General features: G+C 41.6%; 1 protein-coding gene and 1 long non-coding RNA gene across 2 annotated transcripts in view; one reads left to right on the top strand and one right to left on the bottom strand.

Moving 5' to 3' along the window:
• LOC110963759 (LIM domain-binding protein 3-like) overlaps positions 1–21,350 on the bottom strand; it is a 167,035-nt gene that overhangs the window by 92,522 nt on the left and 53,163 nt on the right. The window contains 1 exon segment of the mRNA XM_051959688.1: positions 15,887–16,092. Coding sequence (XP_051815648.1) covers positions 15,887–15,982 — 96 coding nt within the window. The 5' untranslated portion in view covers positions 15,983–16,092.
• Positions 1–21,350, top strand: part of LOC127537431 (uncharacterized) — a 292,103-nt gene that overhangs the window by 234,683 nt on the left and 36,070 nt on the right. The gene's annotated exons all lie outside the window — the stretch shown is intronic.

Genomic DNA, 21,350 nt, shown 5'->3' with positions numbered 1-21,350 from the left:
TGCAGTGAGGCAGGTGCTTTGTTTTGCTTCCCTTGCCTGCTTTTTCAAACCAAGGAACTGATCAAGCCTGGATTCAGACAGGTATGGCGGATTTAAAGCATTTTTCCGAGAAAGTAAGAAGGCATGAGCAAGCTAGGAGCCACATGGAAAATGCTATGCATCTGGGCATGTTTGGGAGAGCTAACATAGCAGCGCAGCTTGATGATGGCTATAGGATAGGCATCCATAAACATAACGAGGAGGTCGACAAAAATAGGCATGTGCTGTCTAAAATAATAGACTGCATTAAGTTCTGTGGTGCCTTTGAGCTCGCCCTGAGAGGCCATGATGAGAGTGAAAGCTCTGAAAATCCAGGTGTTTTCAGAGGGCTGGTGGATTTTGTAGCATCACTAGATGCAGCTGTCCATGAGCACCTTCAGACTGCCACTGTGTTTAAAGGGACATCCAAAACAGTGCAGAATGAACTCCTTGACTGCATGCTGGCAGTTTTGAGAGAGTCCATTATTGAGGAAGTTCAGTGTGCAGACTTCATATCCATCCAGGCTGATGAAACAATGGACATCTCCACCCAGTGTCAGCTTGTTCTTGTGATCCACTACATCGACAAAATGAATGAGGTGCAGGAGAGATTTTTTGAGTTTATACCTCTGCAATCTGCCACAGCTGAGTCCATTGCCACAGCACTTTTGGAGAGGCTGAGCCTCATTCTCCCTGATGACCAGAAGAGCAAGCTCATCTTCCAGGCCTATGATGGTGCAAGTGTCATGAGAGGAGCCACAGGTGGTGTACAGAAGAAAGTGAGCGATGTGTATGCGAATGCACACTATGTCCACTGCTATGCTCACCAGCTCAACATTATCATGCAGCAGGTGACATCCCGTATCCCAAAAGTTGGTCAGTTCTTCTCTGACCTAGCTGGATTCTCAGGATTTTTTTTTCCAAGATCCCCCAAGAGAACTAGTGTGCTTGACAGAGTGGTGGCACACAGGCTTCCAAGAGCAAGCACAGTAAGGTGGATCTTCCACAGCCGTGCTGTCAACACTGTGTTTGAGCACAAAGACGACCTCCTTCAGTGCTTCGAAAAAATCAGGGACTCAGGTGACTTTGATCCTACCACTGTCCGTGAAGCTGGAGGTTTTGTGAGACTCCTGGAGGATGCTACCTTCTGCTTCTTCCTGGAGCTTTTCTACCGCATCATGCCTCATGTGGACATGCTCTACAGCCAACTCCAGAAGAGGTCCATCGATTCGGTCTTTGTCCACAGAGTGACGCAGCATTTCACCGACAACGTGCAGATGATCAGGTAAATGCATTTGTATGTAACCATATTAAACCCTTATGCATCCTCTCACAAAAAGTGTCATACGCAGTACTATGGGACAAAAATGTCCAAGTCAAAAACTGTAATAAAACTATTATATAATAATATAATTTCCATCAGTCCAGATAATAAAAGTTTTGATTGAACTAATCATTTTCAGAGTATTAACATTTTCTTTATTACCTTTAATTCCCAGTTCATTTACATTATATTACCATTGTTTATTGTGAAAAAATAAAATAAACTGAGTTTTACCCAAACACTTAATGCTAAAGGAAATATTTAAAACTAATGCAGTCTTGGATGTATTAGTGATGAGTAACAATGATTGATTTTGACAATGATTTTGTTTCCATCATTATTTATTTGTGGATAATTTGTGTGAAATGAAAAACTCACACTCAGTCATGTGCGCATCACATGACTGTAATAAAAAAAAAACTTCTGATTAATGTTAACCATAATAAGTCATTATTCATGATACTTAATGTGCTTAATTTCTTTCTGTTTCCTGGCAACTAAAGTTTAATTTTTTTCTCTTCTGGGGCTGGTCAGAGACTCCCTCCCTACTGTCAGTGAAGAACATCACAGGTGTGTGCCTCAGCAGCAGCTGGCCAAGAAGCGCCGCACACTGGGACCAGATGAACTACAGAGGATAGCTACAGAGGTGAGATCAAAGCTGAGGCTCTGGTAACTTAGTATCCTACGATATGTCTGTGACTGTTGTCCTTCCTGTTGTTATTCCTTTCTATATATATGCGGACGTCGTCTCTCCCTGAAGTTGATGAGTGGTTACCTGAACAATCAAAACTTTTCTCACCACTCATCAGGACACACAGCTTCATAAATAAATCTAATATCAACTGGCAGCGGTTCCTCCTGGCCTTAGCAATCTGAACAACATGGCTTCATGTAGCGCTGATAAACCTGCTGGACAAACTGCCACATGTAGATAGCAGGGTGTTTATGAAACACAGAATTTAACTGCACAACAGCTGCTCGTGCATACACATATGTCAGCAACAATAATTGATAATCTGTGTTGAATTAACACTGGTATTGAAGGCTGAAGTGTGTTATTTTCCTCTGTAAAGTAACATGTTTGAAACCTGGTAAATTAAAGAGGGACATGAGGGTGTCCACAACCATATTCCCAAACCTCCAATTTCTCCAATAAAGTATATGCTATTCTGTTGTAGATAAACATTTTCCAAATAAGATTCAATAATATGGATATGACCTGAGTGTGTTGTATGGTCTTTTACAGTGTTATAATCATAGTAAGCTGTTATGTGAACAATTGGACAAGACACTTTTATGTAGGTTCTGTGCGATATAATGTGTGTCTTTCTTTATAGGTTTGTGACACAATCCTGGGCCATGCAAAAGAGAGGTTTGCCTTCATCAAACACCTAATCAGTGCTACACTGCTTCAAGGAGACAGATTCCAGGAGTACGACAGCCAGTTCCCTGAAGCAGCGCTCAACACCACCATGGAGGCCTATCCAATGCTGAACAAGGGCAAGCTGAAAACTGAACTGTCGCTCATCTTCAGCAACACAGAGTTCAGGAGTTGCAATGAGCAAGCGAGGTAACTCTAGCCTGTTTCACAAAGAGGGGTAACTTAAACTCTCGGTCAGTTACCGCAGCAACAGACTCTATGACTCTAACCTGCTCGCCAGCAGGTTTATCTGAGAAAACCTCGAGTTTCTCTCTGTCTCCGCCCTCTTTCAGCCACACACGCTGTTTCATTTCCTCATTCATTCAATCAGTAAGCAAGCGAGTTTTGGCGTAGAACAGCTTTTATTAACGATCCAGTGGATAAAGGAGCAGCATTACGGCACAGATAATTAAATACTCGTCGGTAGATTGTTATCAGACCGAGCATAAATGTTCTCGCATTTCCGGACAATTATCAGTTTGAGCGGTACCGTTTCGTAATCGTTTCAAGTCCATAATCTACATAAACAACCTAATCCGTCCTTACATTTACATTACCAACTGCAGTCATGCTCTCACATCCAGCAGATATTGTGTGTTGCGCTGTGGTTCTTTGCAAATGGAAGTTTTTATATGATGTCGGAGATGCAGAGCACTATAGTAAGACAACTGTATGCAGGACAGTCAGAAAAGTTTTCCTGGCTCTGAAACGACTTTTACTCGTCATTGTGGTTTTCCCTGGACACAAACCTGTCAGAGCATCAAGGAGGAGTTCCACAGGATTGCAGGTGAATGATGTAGAGATCTGTTAAATTCATTTTAACCCTTTAAGCTTCAGTCAATTCCAGCCGTTTTCAGTACAAAAAATCGCTAATATTCTATTTTTAAATAAAAAAAATTACGAAAAATACAGGGAATATTGGACGCACATCGCGAGGTGCATTTCCTTGAAAACGACCGATTCGTGGATTTTATACCGACTTCAGGACATGTTTTGGACAAAATAGCTTACTGGCTTGTGTTGTCTGGATGTAAAAGGTTGGATTATGGCCGTTTTTTGTGGAATCTTTTTTTCTGTGTGTAATAATGAACCCGGAAATGTGAGTCGCGCTGTGTGCGTTGAAGCCGTGTATAGAGAACGGATGGATGAATATTTGTTTTTGTCGGACAAATGTGTTTTTCTCACCCGCTGTGGTAATCATATCTGAAAGTGGTTTATACCGGCGGATTCATGAGAATCTAAGCTTTCCATTGGCGTATAGTGTTTGTATAATCAGGTTTGCAGCCGTCGGACATTCTTGGTACACCTACGACGCACTGAAGCGTAAAAGGTTAAATCATATTCTGTTAATGACATTGTGCTACAGCCTCAGACTGGGATTAGTCATTTGAATTTCTTTTAGGATTTCCCAGTGTGACTGGCTGCATAGATGCACACACATCCCCATCACAGCTCCCTCACATCATGAATAGGAAGTCCATTCACAGCATAAATGTGCATGTAGGCTACAGGTAGACTGACTACTGTTTTTAAATGTTAAAGACTGCATCATAGTTCAACATCTGTCATTCTCTGCACTGTCCAGATCATATGTGATGCTGCATACATCATTTCTAATGTGGAGGCCAAGTGGTCTGGGTCTGTTCATGACTCCAGGATTTATGAAGAGTCTAACCTGAGCAACAGACTGCAGCGTGGTCAGCAGCATAAAGATTTTCACAATATAATTCTCTTGTCTCCCTCCTTTAATATACTCTGATGTATCCACTATACATTACAGGAGAGTTTGATGGCCTTCTGCTGGGTGACAGGGGTTACCATAACAACCCAGGCTGATGACCTCATACCCTGAACCAGGCCCCCAACAGAACTTCAACCGGGCTCACTGCAGGACCAGAGCCCAGGTGGAGATGACCATAGGCCTGCTGAAAGCCCGTTTCCAGTGCCTACGTCTCCTCAGGGTGACCCCTGAGAGGGCCTGTGATATTACTGTGGCATGTGTTGTTCTTCATAATATTACCACTATTAGAGGAGAGCAACACCCTGCCCTACAAACTGAAGACCCAGATGATGAGCCCATCCACCTGCAGCTATCCAGGACAGCAGAGCAGTCAGAGACACCATATGCAATAATCACTTTAGAGTTTAAGTCACCATCATCACCACCACAGCAAATAAAGACATGATACACATTTCATTTGGTCTTCTTTATTTCCTACAAATAAAAGATAGTTCAGTTCATGTTCCAGTAGTTAACATAATTCACCTGTGACCATCACCCACCTCTAACTTGTGCTCCAATCTTTCAATTTCCAGATCTGTCATCCTAATCTGTTTTTTGGATTTTTCTCAGCAAATGCAGTTTGTAAATCCGTTTTACTGATAACTGGGAATACATAGAGGACATTCAGTTATACAGTTGCACATGAATTCCACAGAATGAACCTCTGGTGTTTCCTGAACATCCATCTCACTGTGTCAGTCTGTGCAGTGGAAGTTGAGGAACCATCCTGCTGCTGTCCAGCCATGCTCTGTTAAAAAGGATGAGAATGTGCAATACTTCAGTGTAGGCTAAATGTCACACTCTATATTCCACCTAAAATCTGAATGAGAAGAGAACTATCAGTAACATACCTCTATATGCCTTTCTGGATCCCCCTCTGTAAAGGCAGCAGACACAGTTTCATCCTCTTCATCCTCGATCAGTGACATGTTTCAGTACACTTAAACTACCATTTGGATAAATCTTTGGAGTGTTGCCTACTTACAATTACAAGGTATATATATATATATATATATATATGTACACACATCCATGACATTTTATACCACCGTTTTATAGGCATCTGCTTTCTTTCTGTTGGCTGAGCAGAAGTCTATGTTAGTTTAAATAGGCTTAATTATTTAACAGAACATGATATGGATGCAGACATTTAGGCTATGTGTGGATAAAACAACTGCACAGTCAAACAGTCACTTAATATCTAGGCTACTTTACAATGTAAAACATGATCAACACGAAGTACCTCCATGAAATAATGCCGAGGTCTGACCTGTTTGAACAATGTTTTTATATTTCATCTTAATCTGCTGCCCCGTGGGGATTTCACCTAAATGAAATAACTTACTAGGCTGCCATTCAGACAGTTATTCCCTGTAATATTATTATGATTACAAAGGACTACATTTAAACTTATGCATTGATCCGGGCAGCAGTGTTCTCCACGCCGTCTCCCTCTCTTTTGCAGCTGCAGCGGTGTTGCACTTTTTTTTTTCTAAAAACGTGTTCAAACTCGCCATATGAGCACGTTAAAAACTTTCAGTTCAAAAACGCAGCCTTTCGCTTCCCCGTTTCCATGGTGACTCGTCGAATCAGGGTTCCATTGATGCTGTCTTTTCAGACTTGCGGTGCACACGTGTAACTCCAGGTCAAACTACTCCGAGTTGATTAACCCAACTCAAATCAGCCGTTGTGAAACCGAAAACTCAGAGTTTTCTATCTCAGAGTAGATCAACTCAGAGTTGTGGAAGAATCTCAGAGTTTGTAAAACCTGCTTCGTCAAATAGGCCCCTTATCTGGAGCAAATCATATCAAACACTGGGGAGATAAATTCAAATTCACTAGCTGGTAACGTTTACGTGCATTTAATTGTCTATTTGACTCAGCAGTAGTGCTTAGGTGTACCCTCGTAGTGGTGCATAGTAATAGCACATCAAATGGCTGTGAACATAATTTACATCAATTCTTGTATTCCGGTGTTGCCGACTCTGCTATTTGGTTTGGTAAATTAAGTGCGCCTCCCCAAGAGGAAAATTCACCAGCCGCCACTGCCTCAGACTAATCCCTGCTGAGAGCTGGAAGGATTCAGTCTTAAGGTCCTTACACACCGGGAGCGATGCGAATAAACGATGCGAAATATTCGGATGTGAGTTTTGATGCACCTGTCCATACATATCAAGCACGATGCGTTTTTGCGACTTTCTGAAGGGGAGGAAGACGCGTCTCAGGAGGAAGTGAGCAGTCGAAAATGGAGTCTACTTCATTTTCAAGCGATGGGGAATTGCTTCTCGTTTTAGTTTCAAAAAAAGAAAAAGAAGCGCAGCACATGGGTGCACCCAATACTACAAAAAAGAAGAGAACTTGGTGAGTTCCACTGCTTGGTTCAGGAGCTTAAACTATACCATGGTCGCTTCAGAACTTATTTTCGGATGTCCGTCGGCCAGTTTGAGGTTCTTCTGAAACAGCTAGCTCCAAGTTTGAAGAAGCAAAGGACTAATTTCAGGGAGCCGATTGATCCGGAGCAGTGACTGGCTGTGTGTCTGAGGTAAGAAACAGTTGTTTATAATGTGCGTATTTAATGAGCGGAAAGTTCTGTTTGATTGTTCACAGTTCTAGCTGCGTGTACAAAAAACCAAAACGAAACACCCCACCATTCTGACAGTTTCTTTAAAAGCCTACACATGTCTGAATCTCAGAGATCACCGATTGTAAGCAGAAATCCAGTGTCACTGACCTGTCACAGCAGCAGCTGGAGTGGAGCCATGTTGGATATGCCGGTGAATGGGACGTCGCAACAACACACAATCTGATTGGTCAGAAGTGGTCACAAAGAATGCGAAACTTTAGAAAAATTGACCGTGATGCGAAAAAATAAATGCCGCAAAATCGCTGAGCGAGAAAACGTTGCCGATGTGAATGCGTGTATTGACAGGATACAGGTTCGAAAAAAAATATTGACGTCCGAAAAAAACGCACGTAAAAAACGCACCGGGTGTGTAAGGTCCTTTAGAACAGACTAACCTCTGAGGTCATTTAGGTATAAATACATTCATACAGAGATCGAGTCAGAGCAGAGGCAGACTGAGTTCATTATGAGTTCTGTACATTTTCTTCTTTAATTTAACCTTCGTACTTCTGAAGAGCTGCAGGTTTGCCAATAATAAGAAACCTGAGAGGAGCAACAAGGGTCAGTTAAACGTAGAGTGATTTAGCAGCTAATTAGTCGAAACCAGATATTGTTAATTATTTACTTTTGGTTTTTTTTCAGGAAGGGCATACCTAAGGATGCTAGTCACTAGGCTAATGATGCAAGTGACTAGCCTAGACACTCTAGTTGTTCAGCTAAAGATGGTAGCTACTCTGCTATGGATGTCAGTTGTTTGCCTAGGGATGCTAGTTATTAGATTAAATATGCTACTGACTAGTCTAAGGAATAGTAGTTGCTTGGCTAAGGGTGCTAGATGTTAGGGAAAAGATGCTAGTGACTAGCATGGGAATACAAGTTGTTAGGTTCAACATGCCAATGGCGAGCCTAAAGATAGTAGTTGCTAGCCTCAAGATCCTAAGTTGCTTGCCTTGAAACACTGATTTGCTTACCGATGCTATTGACGACCCTAAGGCTACTAGTGACTAACCTAAAAATGTTAACAACTTGCCTCGAAATTCTTGTTGTTAGCCTGAAGATGTTAGTCACTGGCTTTAGAATGCTACTTGTTAGACTAATGCCTAGGGGAGCTAGTTGCTAGCCTAAGGATGCTAGTTGTTAGGGAAAAGATGCTGGTGGCAAGCCTAAAGAGAGTAGTTGCTAGCCTAAATATGCTAGTTGCTAGCCATGAAACACTGACTAAGTTACAGATGCTATTGACTACCCTAAGGCTACTAGTGACTAGCCTAAGAATTATCATAACTTGCTTCAGAATTATTGTTAGCCTGAAGATGTTTGTCACTAGCTTAAGAATCCTACTTGTTATACTTAAGACTAGAGATGTTAGCTGCTGGCATAAGGATGCTAAGCACCAGCCAATGAATTCAGGTTGTTAGTCTATGTATGCTACTTGATAACCTTGGTATGCTGTTGACTAGCATCTGGGATGCCAGCAACTAACCAAGGGATGTTAATGCTAGCCTAGCAATTCTAGATGTTTGCCTACTATTGCTAGTCACGAGCTAAAGAATGCTGTTAACTGAAGACGCTAGTGATTAGCCTAGAGATGTGCCTAAATAGACAAATAAATAGAGGTTTCAGCGTTTGCCAAAGACTTTTGATCGCTATAGCGAAAAGTCATGTTTACTTTAAGTAAAAGCTAATTGCTTGGGTAAAGATGCTAGGGACTTGGTTAGGGATTCTGTCATTAATCGTAGCAATGCTAGTTAGTATGCTACAGATACAAATTACTACCCTACTTATGCTAGCAACTACTCTAAGGATACCTTGACTAGCATAGAAATGTTATAAAGTGGGCTAGAAATGCTAGTTATGAGCATATAGAATGCTAGGGTCTAACCTGGGGATGCGCCCGAGTAAATATATAGAGGGTTTAGTATTCCCCACAGATTTTTGATCGATGTATGAGAAATCAGTTTAATTTTGGGTTATAACAGAACAAAATGAAGGAAACACAAATTATTTGTTCAGTTTTTACTCCGTATCAGTGAGCTCAATAAAAACAAACTAGGATGGCAGCCCAAACAGGTAAAAATATTTCCAAAAAACTTGTGGGAGGTATCGTCTCAGTTCTTGGACTGTTTTCAGCAGTGGATTAATCTACATTTGGTGCTCTGGTGCAGTTCTTTAGTGCAGTGTGGCTAACCAAAGGGATTTTGATAGTTTCTGGAGCTCTGTGGCTCAGAGGGTGAAGAGATATCAGGCTCTGAAGAAGAAGTAAGAAATGTACATGAACATAAACAGAACTTCACATATCCTTTCAAATTTGATTGTCCTTGAGCCCAGAGCAGAAAATTGTGTGCGATTTATCCTAATCTGCCGTTAATCCAACCTCCTTATCACTGCTCCCTCAGCCTGCTGCTCTGAACCTCTGAACCGGAGCAAACAATGAATGGCGGAGCCCCGAGGGATGATGGGAAGCCGTCAGCGCCAGAAAGGGCAGCACAAATCCATCCATTGGGCGTAGCTAGTGCTGCTGCCATGTTGACGGCAGATTATCACCATGTGGCGCTGCGCACAGAGATGGAGATGGTGCTCAAACAATGCTCAGCGTTTTTATGGTGTTCCATGTGTCTGGGCTTATGTTTATTTCTGTAATTGGGTATTAGCATATTTGTGGTGTGAATGTGTATCTAACAGGGTTTTTTTTGGTTTTCACACACACAGGAAGAATAGGAAGTACAGTGCAGGACGACAGGAAAAATCTGAGCAGTTAGAGATGATTTAAAGTGCAACGACCTGCAATACATCATACAGATCTTGTTTTAAGTACTTTCAGAAGTTCAGGAGGCAACTCTAAACTTTAAAAAAATCCATAATAACGGTGATATTGCTGTTAACCTTGCTTTCAAAGATCCGTTTCATGTCACAAGCATCTCAAGGCTTGCCACAAGCACCTGCAGGCTACTTATGAGGGCCAAATTCACCAATAACCATTTGAAGTTCTAAATATTGGTAGCTCTGCGGTAGACTTATTCCCTTCCATAGAGGATGCCCAGGTTTGATTGGCAGCCAATGCACAAGTACTGCATTTTGTTGTCTTAGCACATGTACTTTGTCCAGTGACAAAAATGCTGAATCTAATCTAAAGATATCAGTCCATAAATTATCTCCAAAAATAGATACAGCTTTTAGATTCTGTGTGCATCACCTGCCCATTATAAACTGTGTGTATTTATACGTTCCTTAAGGATATTGTTGACTAGCTAAGGAATTCTAGCTACTAGCCTTGGGATGTTAACAATTAGTGTTTAAATGCTACTTATTAACCAAGTGATCCTAGTGACAAGCCTACAAATGCAAGTTGTTAGCATTAGCGTGATGTTAATAAGTCTTGGATGCTACTTACTAGCCAAGGAATACCAGTTGCTAGCCGAAGGTTGCTACTCACTGCCCGAGGATTACTAGTTCCTAGTTTCAGTATGCTACTGACTAGCCTGAGAAAACTAGTTGCTAGCTTATGTGTGCTTGTTGTTTACCTAAGGATGCCACTGATGAGCTGAGGAATATTAGTCACTAGCCTATGGATGCTACTGACTGACCTAAGAATATTAGTTGTTAGTCTGAGATACCACTGACTATCCTATGGATATTAGTTGTCAGCCTTAGGATGCTACAGTAGAAGGATTCGTAGTTCCTAGTTTAAGTATGCTACTGACTAGGCTAGGAATACAAGTTGCTATTTTGCTAGCGACTAGCCTATAAATGCCAGTTGCCTTCCCAAGGGACACCTGTGACTAGCTTAGGAACACTATTTGCTAAGAATGCTACTGAGTAGCCTAGAAATAAACAGTAGCTAGCCTAAGAATACCACTGACTAGCCAAGGAGATGCTCGTGACTAGCATAAGAATGCTACTTGCTAGCTTGGGGATGCTAATTGCTTGTCTAGGAATGCTAGTTGCTGGCCAATGAAGGCTGGTGATTAACCTATAAATGATAGTCTAGCTGTTAATGTTGTGCTGAAAGTTGCTAGATTTGTGCTGCTATTTATTAGTCTACAAATGTAAATTACAAGTGAAGTTGGTTCCATATTGAGGGGGTTGCCAAGGTAACTGTGTGAAGAAATGTTCTCTGTTTGACTGAATCTCCGAGCTCGATGAGCCAGTGGCTCGACTTGTGGAGTGATAAGAAGAGATCCTGCCAACCTCTCAGTTTCCACTGTCGGCCTGTCAGGAGCTAAATCAGTCACTGGCTTCAACAGAGGGTCCTTTGGCCTCTCAGTAGTCTTATTTTTGGCATAACTGCTGCACTGTAGCTTCTGACATCCAGACCCTTCATCACTGAGGTGAAGCAGCCTGAGAAACAAAACTCAGGACCAACAAAGCACTCAAACTCTTACTGACCAACCCTGTCTCCTACTTTTTCTATGGAAAACCTCCATCTCTTTTTCTATGAATACATCATATAACCTGCCAGATCGAAACTACTGTAATACTACTGTCCTGTTAAAGCAGCATTACATCAAATATTTAAGTTGCATGGAATTTTTTTTTGTCACAAGTCAAGTTTGAGGGAGAAGTTTGAAAGTTTTGCAACTGGGGAGTGGAGGACCAAACAGCTCCTCCTCTAAAGCCGGAACGACACTCTTGTTGATTCTCTTTTATCCACTGTGAGTCAGCAGTTTTCAAGGAATCACATTCAAACACATAAGAACAACACATTCCATATTTACAATTTATACTACAAAGGTGCAGTTTGATGTTTGCTTCTTACTGTAACTAGAACTACAGTGAGTTAACCCAAATGAGAGTGTGTTCTGCATCACATCACAGAGCACCACTTAATCCACCTGCCAGTCCACCACACTATAAAACCTCTTGTCAACAATCTGCCCATCTCCCTCCCAGTCAAGAACAAATCTCACCAAGCACTCATGGACAGATATGACTTATAAGGCCTACTAGGACAGACTGATGGACCTGAGTGGTGTTCCCTGCAAAATATACCATAAATAAGGTAGGGGGTCAACTAAAGTACATGTGTAACAACGAAAAATCAACACAAAATCACCAAATTTCAAGATACAAAGTCACCACAACGTAGTGTTAACCCACCTAAATTAGATGGATAACGTCCAGCAAGTGATGTAAAATGACCTATAAGAGAACCAAAATGAGGCTCAAAATGAACCCCAAGAGGAACAACACCAACAGAAATGAATGCACCACAATAGCATAGTTAAGCCAAATCACCGAAGAGACGTGTATAATACCAAAAAAAACAGACACAAAAGCACCAAAATTGCAGGTACAAAAATTAGAGGCACAACACAGAAACAGAAAAACAAAATCACCAAAATTAATCAGATAATTAACCTAGAGAAACAAAACTAGCTGCAAAATAGTGACCATTAAGAGGCACAAAATTACCCTAACGTGAAATAAAACTAAATTAAAGACACACAAAATAGCCAAAAGTAGAAATACAAAAACCAAAAAGAGAAGCAAAATGACAATAAAGAGATGCAAAACCACCAGCAAGAGGTGCAGAAATACCAAAATGAAACATGAAAACACCGCACACAGCCAGAAAACCACCAACTTGAGCAACAAAATTAACTTAAAGAAACACCTAAACATCAAAAATTAGCTAGAGAACAACCCCAAAACGGCACAGAATTACCACACAGACATAGAAAATGGCCAAAATAAGGCACAAACCACCAAAATGAGGCTCAAAGTGACCACAATGAGACCTAAAACCTCCAAAATAGGTGCACAGCATTCAAAAAGAGAAAAAAAATGAGCAAAATCAGACAGTAAATGACCAAAACAACCAAAACTAGATGCACAAACAACCAACAAGAGATTAAAAAAAATTGCAAAATGAGACACAGAACCATCAAAATGAGGCAGAAAACAAACTTACAGACAAAACCATCTAAATGAAATGCACTGCAAGGTAAAAAATGACCATAAAGAGACTTATACCCCCCAAAATTACACAAAACCACCAAAATGAGACAGAAAAAGAACTTGGATGGACAAAACCACAAAAAATAAATGGACAGCAACCTCAAAGAGACACAAAATTACCAAAATAAGACACAAAATGACCAGAATTAGACACAAAACAAACAAAACTTGATACACAACAACCAATAAGACATACACAACTTGCAAAATCAGACACAGAACCACCAAAATGAGACAGGAAATGAACTTTGATGGAAAAAATAATGTAAATGAGATGTAGAACAAGGTACAAATAATCATGAAGAGACAAAAACCTCTCAAAATCTGATGCACAACTACCCCAAAGACAAAACAAACAAAACTTGATTCACAACAATCAAATAGAGATGACAAAAACTGGCAAAATACACAGAGAACCACCAAAATGAGAGGGAAAGAAAGAACTTGAATCAACAAAACAAGCAAAAAATAAATAGACAGCAACCACAAAAAGACACAAAATGACCAAAATGAGACACAAAACAAACACAACTTGATACAACAACCAGCAAGGCATACAAAACGAGCAAAATTAGACACAGAATGACCAAAATGAGGCAGAAAATGAACTTTGATAGACAAAACCACCTAAATGAGATGCAGAACAAGGTAAAAATGACCATAAAGAGACATAAAACCACCAAAATAGATGCACAACTGCTCCTGTGTACAAGGGGCCTCTACATGTTTGTTCACAGGGGTCTTCTGTCTCTGAATATAAACAAGTCTATAGGTTATTTCTCAGGCCTTGGATAGCCAGAACGGAGGCTGCTCTACTGTCAGAACATGCAGAAAACACCTGTGCAGCTTCCAGAGCAGCTCAGAGATCATGGCAGGTCCTAAATCACACAGCAGAGAGAAGGTCAGAGGTCATAATGTCAGCATCCTGACAGCAGACAGAGAGCAGAGCTGCTGAGCTGCAGGACGTTTCTCCGTCTATTCAGAGAGATCAGCCTCTGAAACCAACACCTGCTCCACTTTTAGGCCTCCGGCTCTGCTTTCGGCCTCCCTGACATATCAGGGGGGCTGCAGATCTCAACATGACAGACTTCACAAGTGTTTCAGAATCAACCACAAAATCACAGTTCACGTCCAAAATAAACCGAAGCAAACAATAAAACTAATGACAAAGGACAGAACACAGACAGCTTTAACCCTCTGAACCCCAAAACACCAACAAAAGCTGACAAACTTGACATTTACTGTCAGATTTTCAGTTTTAGAAACATGCTTGAACTTGCCATGTGTGACTTTTGGCAAAACTAACAAAATCTAAGCTTAGAATTGCGTTGTCAAAATCCCTTATTCTACACGTGTCATTAATAATTTACCATAAATCAAACATTTGTAGTAATGGGATTCTGTAACAAAAAATAATAATTCTGTGCTCCTCAGCACAACTGTGAAGCCATTAGTGACTCAGCTGTGACCAAAAGTTACATAACAAAAATTCAGAGATGTTTTTAACTGGGCTAGGCTGAACTGCAGGCAGTGACAGAAGAGAGCTATAAAAACAAATTATAAATACAAATAATTAAATATTTATTGTATGTAGAGAGATTTTTCTGAAGGCAATTCTTCATCCTCCTCCCAGGCAACCACTGACTTTCATTATTCTGTTGCACCCTAACTGCTAACTTTAATTCATTTTATTTTAATTTTTTATGTTTTCCATGATAATCTAATGCATTTCTTATTTCTTATTCTGACCCTGTCTTTAAGACAAGCTACAATGAGCCCATGTTGTGGCATTAAACTATTTTGGGGGTTAGTTTTGACTTCATTTTGATGGTGGATAAAGGAGAGACAACATGACATAAAATGGGACAAAGCTAAGTTGGCTTTTGAAATCCTTTAAACCTCAAAACCCACTAGCAGGTTTAAAAGGCATGGTTTCTTATTTTAAAGATCGCCAAGAAGATATAATTAATCGGAGCCACAAACTGCAAAAATTGGGAGAATTTTCAGATTTCAATTTTCTCACAATTCTTGAAACTTCTGACAAGTTATTCTGTCAGGAAACTTAGCCAGAAATAAATTTGAAATCATGAGGTTCCATTCCATCAGGTTATTTAAAATGCATTATTTAAAAAGTTGTTAAAAATTGCTCAAAACCAGACTCTGTTAAAAAAAAAACCCATCTGCTTTTTTCTGTGCAGCCATGAAACCATTAATGATTCAGTTATGACCAACAGTCACATGACAAAAAATCAGGGATGTTTCAGCTGAGCAATGATGAACTGCTGTGTTTAGACAGGGCGAAGAGAGGATAAATTTAAAATGTAAGTTGGAAAATATCTTAATTGTGAAGATTTGCCATTATTTTCTAGTATTGGTAACACTTGTAGGAACTTGGAAGAATGTGGCATGTGTTGATTCCTTGTTTTTTTCATTTTTTGTAAATTTTAAAATCAACTTCAGTTTTTTCTTTTTATGATTTATGGTGTGATAACTGTGTCATACAGCACAGAAGACATTTTTGACATCTTTCTCCTTCTAGTTGTGGTTTCTTGCTGTTTCTATAGAGGTATTGCAGTGAAAAATGAGCCCACAGTGAGCAAAAATGGGAAACGCCCAGACACCACTTGGAGTTCAGAGGGTTAAACTCTCCTTGTCCCATTCTCAGTCCCTTCTAGAAACCTCTTCTAAACTTTTACAGACATAGATAGGTGTTGAAGAAGTCAACAAAAACCTGAGGAAGTCTTAAAATCAGCAGTTTCCTACCCTTGAGATGGTCAGTGGCATGTTGAAGTCCTTCCCCCCCTGCAGTCGGAAGCCCCAGGGGCCAGGGCCAGGCAGCGACACAGTGTAGGCACTCATTCTTCCAGGGATCCTCCGAAACTAAACCAGACTTTCTGAATAAAACCCTGCAGCGGCTGGAGAGACTTGACAGGAGGGAGGAGCGGTGGCGGTAGCAGCGGTGAGCGTCTCTGAGAGGAGACAGAAGAGAAATGAAACAGGTGAAGGGGAAAAATGTACAGATGAAAGGAGAAAGAAGAAGACCTGCCTGCTCAGACAAGCTAAAGTGACAGCCTAAGAATAGCCAGAGATAGCACTGTGGCATTGTAGGGGGGCGGAGGGGGTGAGGAAGGGGTGAGGCAGGGCAGAGGGGACAGCATGGAAAGGGGGGGGTGGACTTATATGGCATGAAAGGGGACACCTGGTATGCCAGGCTCGCCGTGATTCAATGGAGCTAATATAGACCCAGCAGATTCTTCTAGACCTCCCTCTCCTCCCCCTCTGCATCCCCTGTCCTGCAGGGTCTCCCTCGAACCCAATCAGGGGTCGGACACATCTAATTATTATCTGTGGCAATAAAACAGAAAGGCCACGAATGAAACGCCTCTGATAGCTGAAAGGTCAGCAGCAGACGGTTCAGCTCAACGAGGATGACACACCTATTCAATCACAGCGATCAGCTCATCAGTCTGATCACACAACTGCAGGAAACTGTGGACAAGACTAAGATAACAGGTGGAAATGGATTTATATCATTCCACACGCTTTCTGAACGTACTTTCTGAAGTACCAGAACCAGAGTGATGACACTCTAGTTTCATTACACAAACAGAGGGAAATAGTGCCCTTATTGGGGACTATTTTCAATGGTGGAATAATTCACATCAGTGCTTTGGTACTACCATTAAAGACTGTTTTAAGATGTTTATACTTGAAATGGTACACAGAATGTTTATATATGAGCTGCATATGTCCAAGTAAGATTAGTTTAATGACTGTGCGGGTGGTGCTAGTTTTGCAGCCACATGCTACAGACAAGTCTAGGGGTGCTTATATACCTGGCCTCAGGATGCAATAGACTAGCCTAGGGATGCCAGTGACTAGCTTGGGGTGGCTAGTTTCTAGGCTAAATATGATGTAGACCATCCTAGCAATGCTATAGGCTAGGGATGCTAAAGACAAGTCTAGGGATGCTTGTGACTAGCTTAGGGTTGCTGGGTTTGAAACTAACAGTTATGTTGACTAGTCTAGCAATGCTACAGACTAGCCTAGGGATGCCAGTGACTAGGTTAGGGTTGCTATTTTCTAAATATGATGTAGACCATCCTAGCAATGCTATAAATTAGCCAAGGAATGCTATAGATTAACCTGGTGATGCTAGTGACTTGCTATGGATGTCAGAGACTAGTCCAGGAATGCTAAAGACTAACATAGGGATGCTACAGGGGTGGCATAGAATAGCCTACGAGATGTTAGTGACTAGTCAAGAGATGCTAAAGACAAACATAGGGATGCTATAGAGGTGGCATAGAATAGACGTTAGTGACTAGTCTAGAGATGCCTAGGGATACCATGCTATAAACAAGTCTGGGAATGCCAGTTGCCAGTCTTGGAATGCTATACAATGAAAAAAAAATCTTTATTTGGAATAACCCCTTGAGGTGTGTCACCTCGTTTTCGAGGGGGTCCAGTAAATAACCTAGGGATGTTAATGACAAGCCTATGGGTGTTACAGACTAGCCTAATGACACTAGTGACTGGCCTAGGATAAGTAGTTACTAGTCTAGGGTTGCTATAGACTAACTTGGGAGTGCTAAAGACTAGCACTAGGATGCCAGGGACAAGCAAAGAGATGCTAGTGACAAGCCAAGGGATGCTATGGACCAGCTAAAGGCTGCTACAGACTATTCTAGCCTCCTAAGACCCGAGCTTTGGTTTGGTTTGTATTTTAGTTTTTTTTCTACTTACTTGGGATAAGGAGTAACCAATAAATATAATAACTGGATAATATCTAATATCTGATTATATATATATATATATATATATATATATATATATATATATATATATATATATACATATATTACTAGATTTACATTGTTATTACTATTGTTATTATTATTATTATTATTAGTAGTAGTAGTAGTAGAAGCAGTAATATTAGCATTATTATTAGTGTTAACAATATGCCCTTTTGGGAAAAAAATCAAAAAACAAAAACATGTCCACATATGTGGACGGCAGGTCTTAAGAGGCTAGAGACGCTAAAGACAATCCGGGGGATGAAAAGGACTAGCCTAGAGATGCTAGTGACAAGCCAAGGGATGCTATAGACCAGCAGAGGGGTGCTACAAACTATCCAAGGGATGCTAAAGGCTAGCCTGGGGATGCTAGGAACTAGTTTAGAGATGCTAGTGACAGGCCAAGGGATGCTAGAGACCAGCCAACGGATGCTACAAACTATCCTAGGGAAGCCACTGAATAGCCCAGGGATGGTAACGACCAGCCTAATGATGTTAGTCGCTATACACAAATTGCCAGTAACGAGCCTATTGATGCTAGTGACTAGCCGGAGGAGCTAAGGACTTATCTAGGGATGCCCTTCTATAATAAACAAATAAAGCTGTAGAGCATGTGACGACAGCAGTCAAACTAGAAACAGCTTCTGTCTGCGTCAAGGGCGTCAGTTTATTTTTAAAAGTGGGGGGGATGGAGACCACAGCACTTTGAGAAAATGTCGAAGAACGGCGGCAAAATGCCACAAGCTGGGCTCGAACTCACAACCACCGCACGAAAGGCGGAGGCTCAAGCTGTTGAGCTATCGGTACATGCGAGTAGAGGGGTTTGTGGGCCGCTATAGTACTAATTCTCCCGGGCCGAAATTTTGCCCCTGCACGCCTCTGGTCGGAGCTTCCACTTGGCACAGGCGCAAATTTAGCATCTGCGCGTTTTTTTTTTGTTTTTTTTAACCTCACAAAGGTGTGCTGCGTGTCTGTGCAACTCTCGGCCGAGTGCGGATGGTGCGTTCAGGAGCGTCGGAATTTTCTATACTACTGAAAATAACTGGGTTTACAACGGCTTACATGTGAAGAATTTGAATGTGTTGAAGACAAAATGACCCCTGACAAAAAGTGGGGGGGACACGTCCCCACCGTCCCCCCCTAAACTGACGCCTATGGTCTGCATAGTAACACATGCATGTCGGGTTCGTGGGTTTTTATTTTGCCAGGTGTTAACAAGTGATACACACTGCTGAGCTGTCAGCATCAGTGGCGTCATTAGGCCCATTTAAAATGTTCTTAAGCCCTCCTAAATAATTTTATGTTCTTTAAATTTATTTTTTTTTTACAAAAAAGTCCCCAAAAATTCAATATAATGTGGCCAGAATATGAATTTAAATAAATAATCACATAGCCTGTCATTATTAACTTAAATATGATCATAAATCTTAGTTTCCCTTCACTTCATGGTGGAAGGTAGAGAGTCCGAATCAGTGCGTCGTTATCCAGTCCATTCCACTTGTTCATATAGAGCACGCCCACATTATTGAACTCCAGTCCATGTTTTCTCTGCAACCTAAGTTGTATTCGGTACCTGCAGCATGTGTTTACTGGGAGGAGCACACAGAACCGACTTGAGCAGTGTGAGAAGAAGAACGTGAACAAGAATGGATATACGAAATGTTTTCAGGAGAGTAAGTATTCATCACTACTGATAGTAACAGTAAGTTAGCTCCAGCCCCCCAGCTAACAGCAGAAAGTCCTATGTAATTAATAAACCAAATGTTTCCTGTTTGACAAATAAAAATCTGGCTTGTACACTCTGTAGGAGAGAGTCCCTGTACAGGAGGCAGCGTGAGATGCTGCTGTATCTCTGTGGACGTCTTACCTTTGTTGTTTTGTGGTCAAAAGTTACATTTCAGCTCTAAAAGAACGCTGCTACTTAGCTAGGTAGTTAATCTGAAATGCACTGTGAAGGTTCTGGTTGTTTATAGAGTTAGGTGTGCACTCTTTTTTTTTTTTAACCATATGCTATCTTTGGGGTGACTTCCTTCTGGAGCATGAGCTCCAGCATCAGATGCACACAGTGAAACAGGAGCTGAGCTCATTCACATATGATTATGTGAATAATGATACTAATAATAATAATAACGATAATCACTCCACCACCCCTTATTGACCTGTAGGAGTCAGGGCAGAAGAGCAGATAGTGGGGAAGGGGAGAAACCTCTACTGGAAAGTTGAGTTTAAAGGATTTCACAGGATAGAGTCATTTGTGATGCTGATAGTCTTGGATTTGTATGGAACTTGATATGAATATGAAATATGAAACATTTCAGTCCAGGTGCACCATATAAGACTTATTTAACTTGAGCTTTTATTTAGGAGAGTAACGACTGGAAAGTGGAGATAGCCAAGAGAGATATATATAAGCCAAATTAGCCCAACCTAATACACGTCATAAATAAATAAGGTCACTGTCAGGACCCTTCCCTCATACACTGCTACGTTAAATGATTCTAACTGTCTTCATGCTTTTTTCTCCCTCTCCTGTCAGCAGAGCTGACGAGGAGCAGCTGAATCTGGTCAGGTAATCAGTCACCTCCGGCAGAGTCTGAGCAGCTGACAATCATTCTTCCAATCACACACCGACCATAAAGACTCCGGCTCTCCAGCAACACGTCGCCAGATCGTTAGATTTGACTTACATGTCAGTTTATCCACCTGCCTTTTGCTCTGCTGCTGGAAAAGAGTTTTTGCTAATCCTGTTTCCCTGTTTCTCCAGAACCCGCTGCTCGGACTCCTGCAAACTGCTTCTCCTTGGTTCTCCCTCCTGGACCCTGTCATTCTCCAAACTCATCTGTCATCACCCGAATTCTCCTAGTCTGCCCAGTCCACAGCCAAATCCTCACTCCTTGCCAACTCCTGCCACCGGGGATCTAAAAACAACCGGCGCCGCACTCTGCCTCCCCTCCTCGAACCAAAAGCCACCGAGTCCCCGGTGAGAACGTCGCCAGCCGGCACCCCTCCACATTCCTCCCTGACAGACTCCGGCTTCCCCTGCCAGCAGATCCCACTCATCCTCCTACAATAAACCTTTTAACTGCATATTGGCCTTGGTGGTGGTTCTCTGCTCGAGTCCGGTCCTGATTGCGTGACAGAACGATCTGGCCAAAATAATGGACTCGGAGAACCTGCCACCGGGGCCAGCCCCTCCGTCTGGTCCCAGCCTTCTGGAAGCAGTGGCCAGTCATGGACAGCTGTTGGGCCAACACAGTCGGTCTCTCCGAGAACTTGTGGACGCCGGTCGCCAGCTACATGCTCAGCTAGACTCCATGGCTGGTTAGATGTCGCATGTGTCTTCCACCCCGGCTGTCCTCGATCAGCACAGCCAAGCTCTGCACGAGCTAGCAGCATCAGCCAGGAGTTTACAGGAACAAATGAAAGAT

Source organism: Acanthochromis polyacanthus, chromosome 15 (assembly GCF_021347895.1).
Source record: "Acanthochromis polyacanthus isolate Apoly-LR-REF ecotype Palm Island chromosome 15, KAUST_Apoly_ChrSc, whole genome shotgun sequence".
Classification (NCBI taxonomy): Eukaryota; Metazoa; Chordata; class Actinopteri; family Pomacentridae; genus Acanthochromis; species Acanthochromis polyacanthus.
The sequence above is the reverse complement of the archived record's forward strand: the minus strand, read 5'-3'. Positions and strand labels throughout refer to the sequence as shown.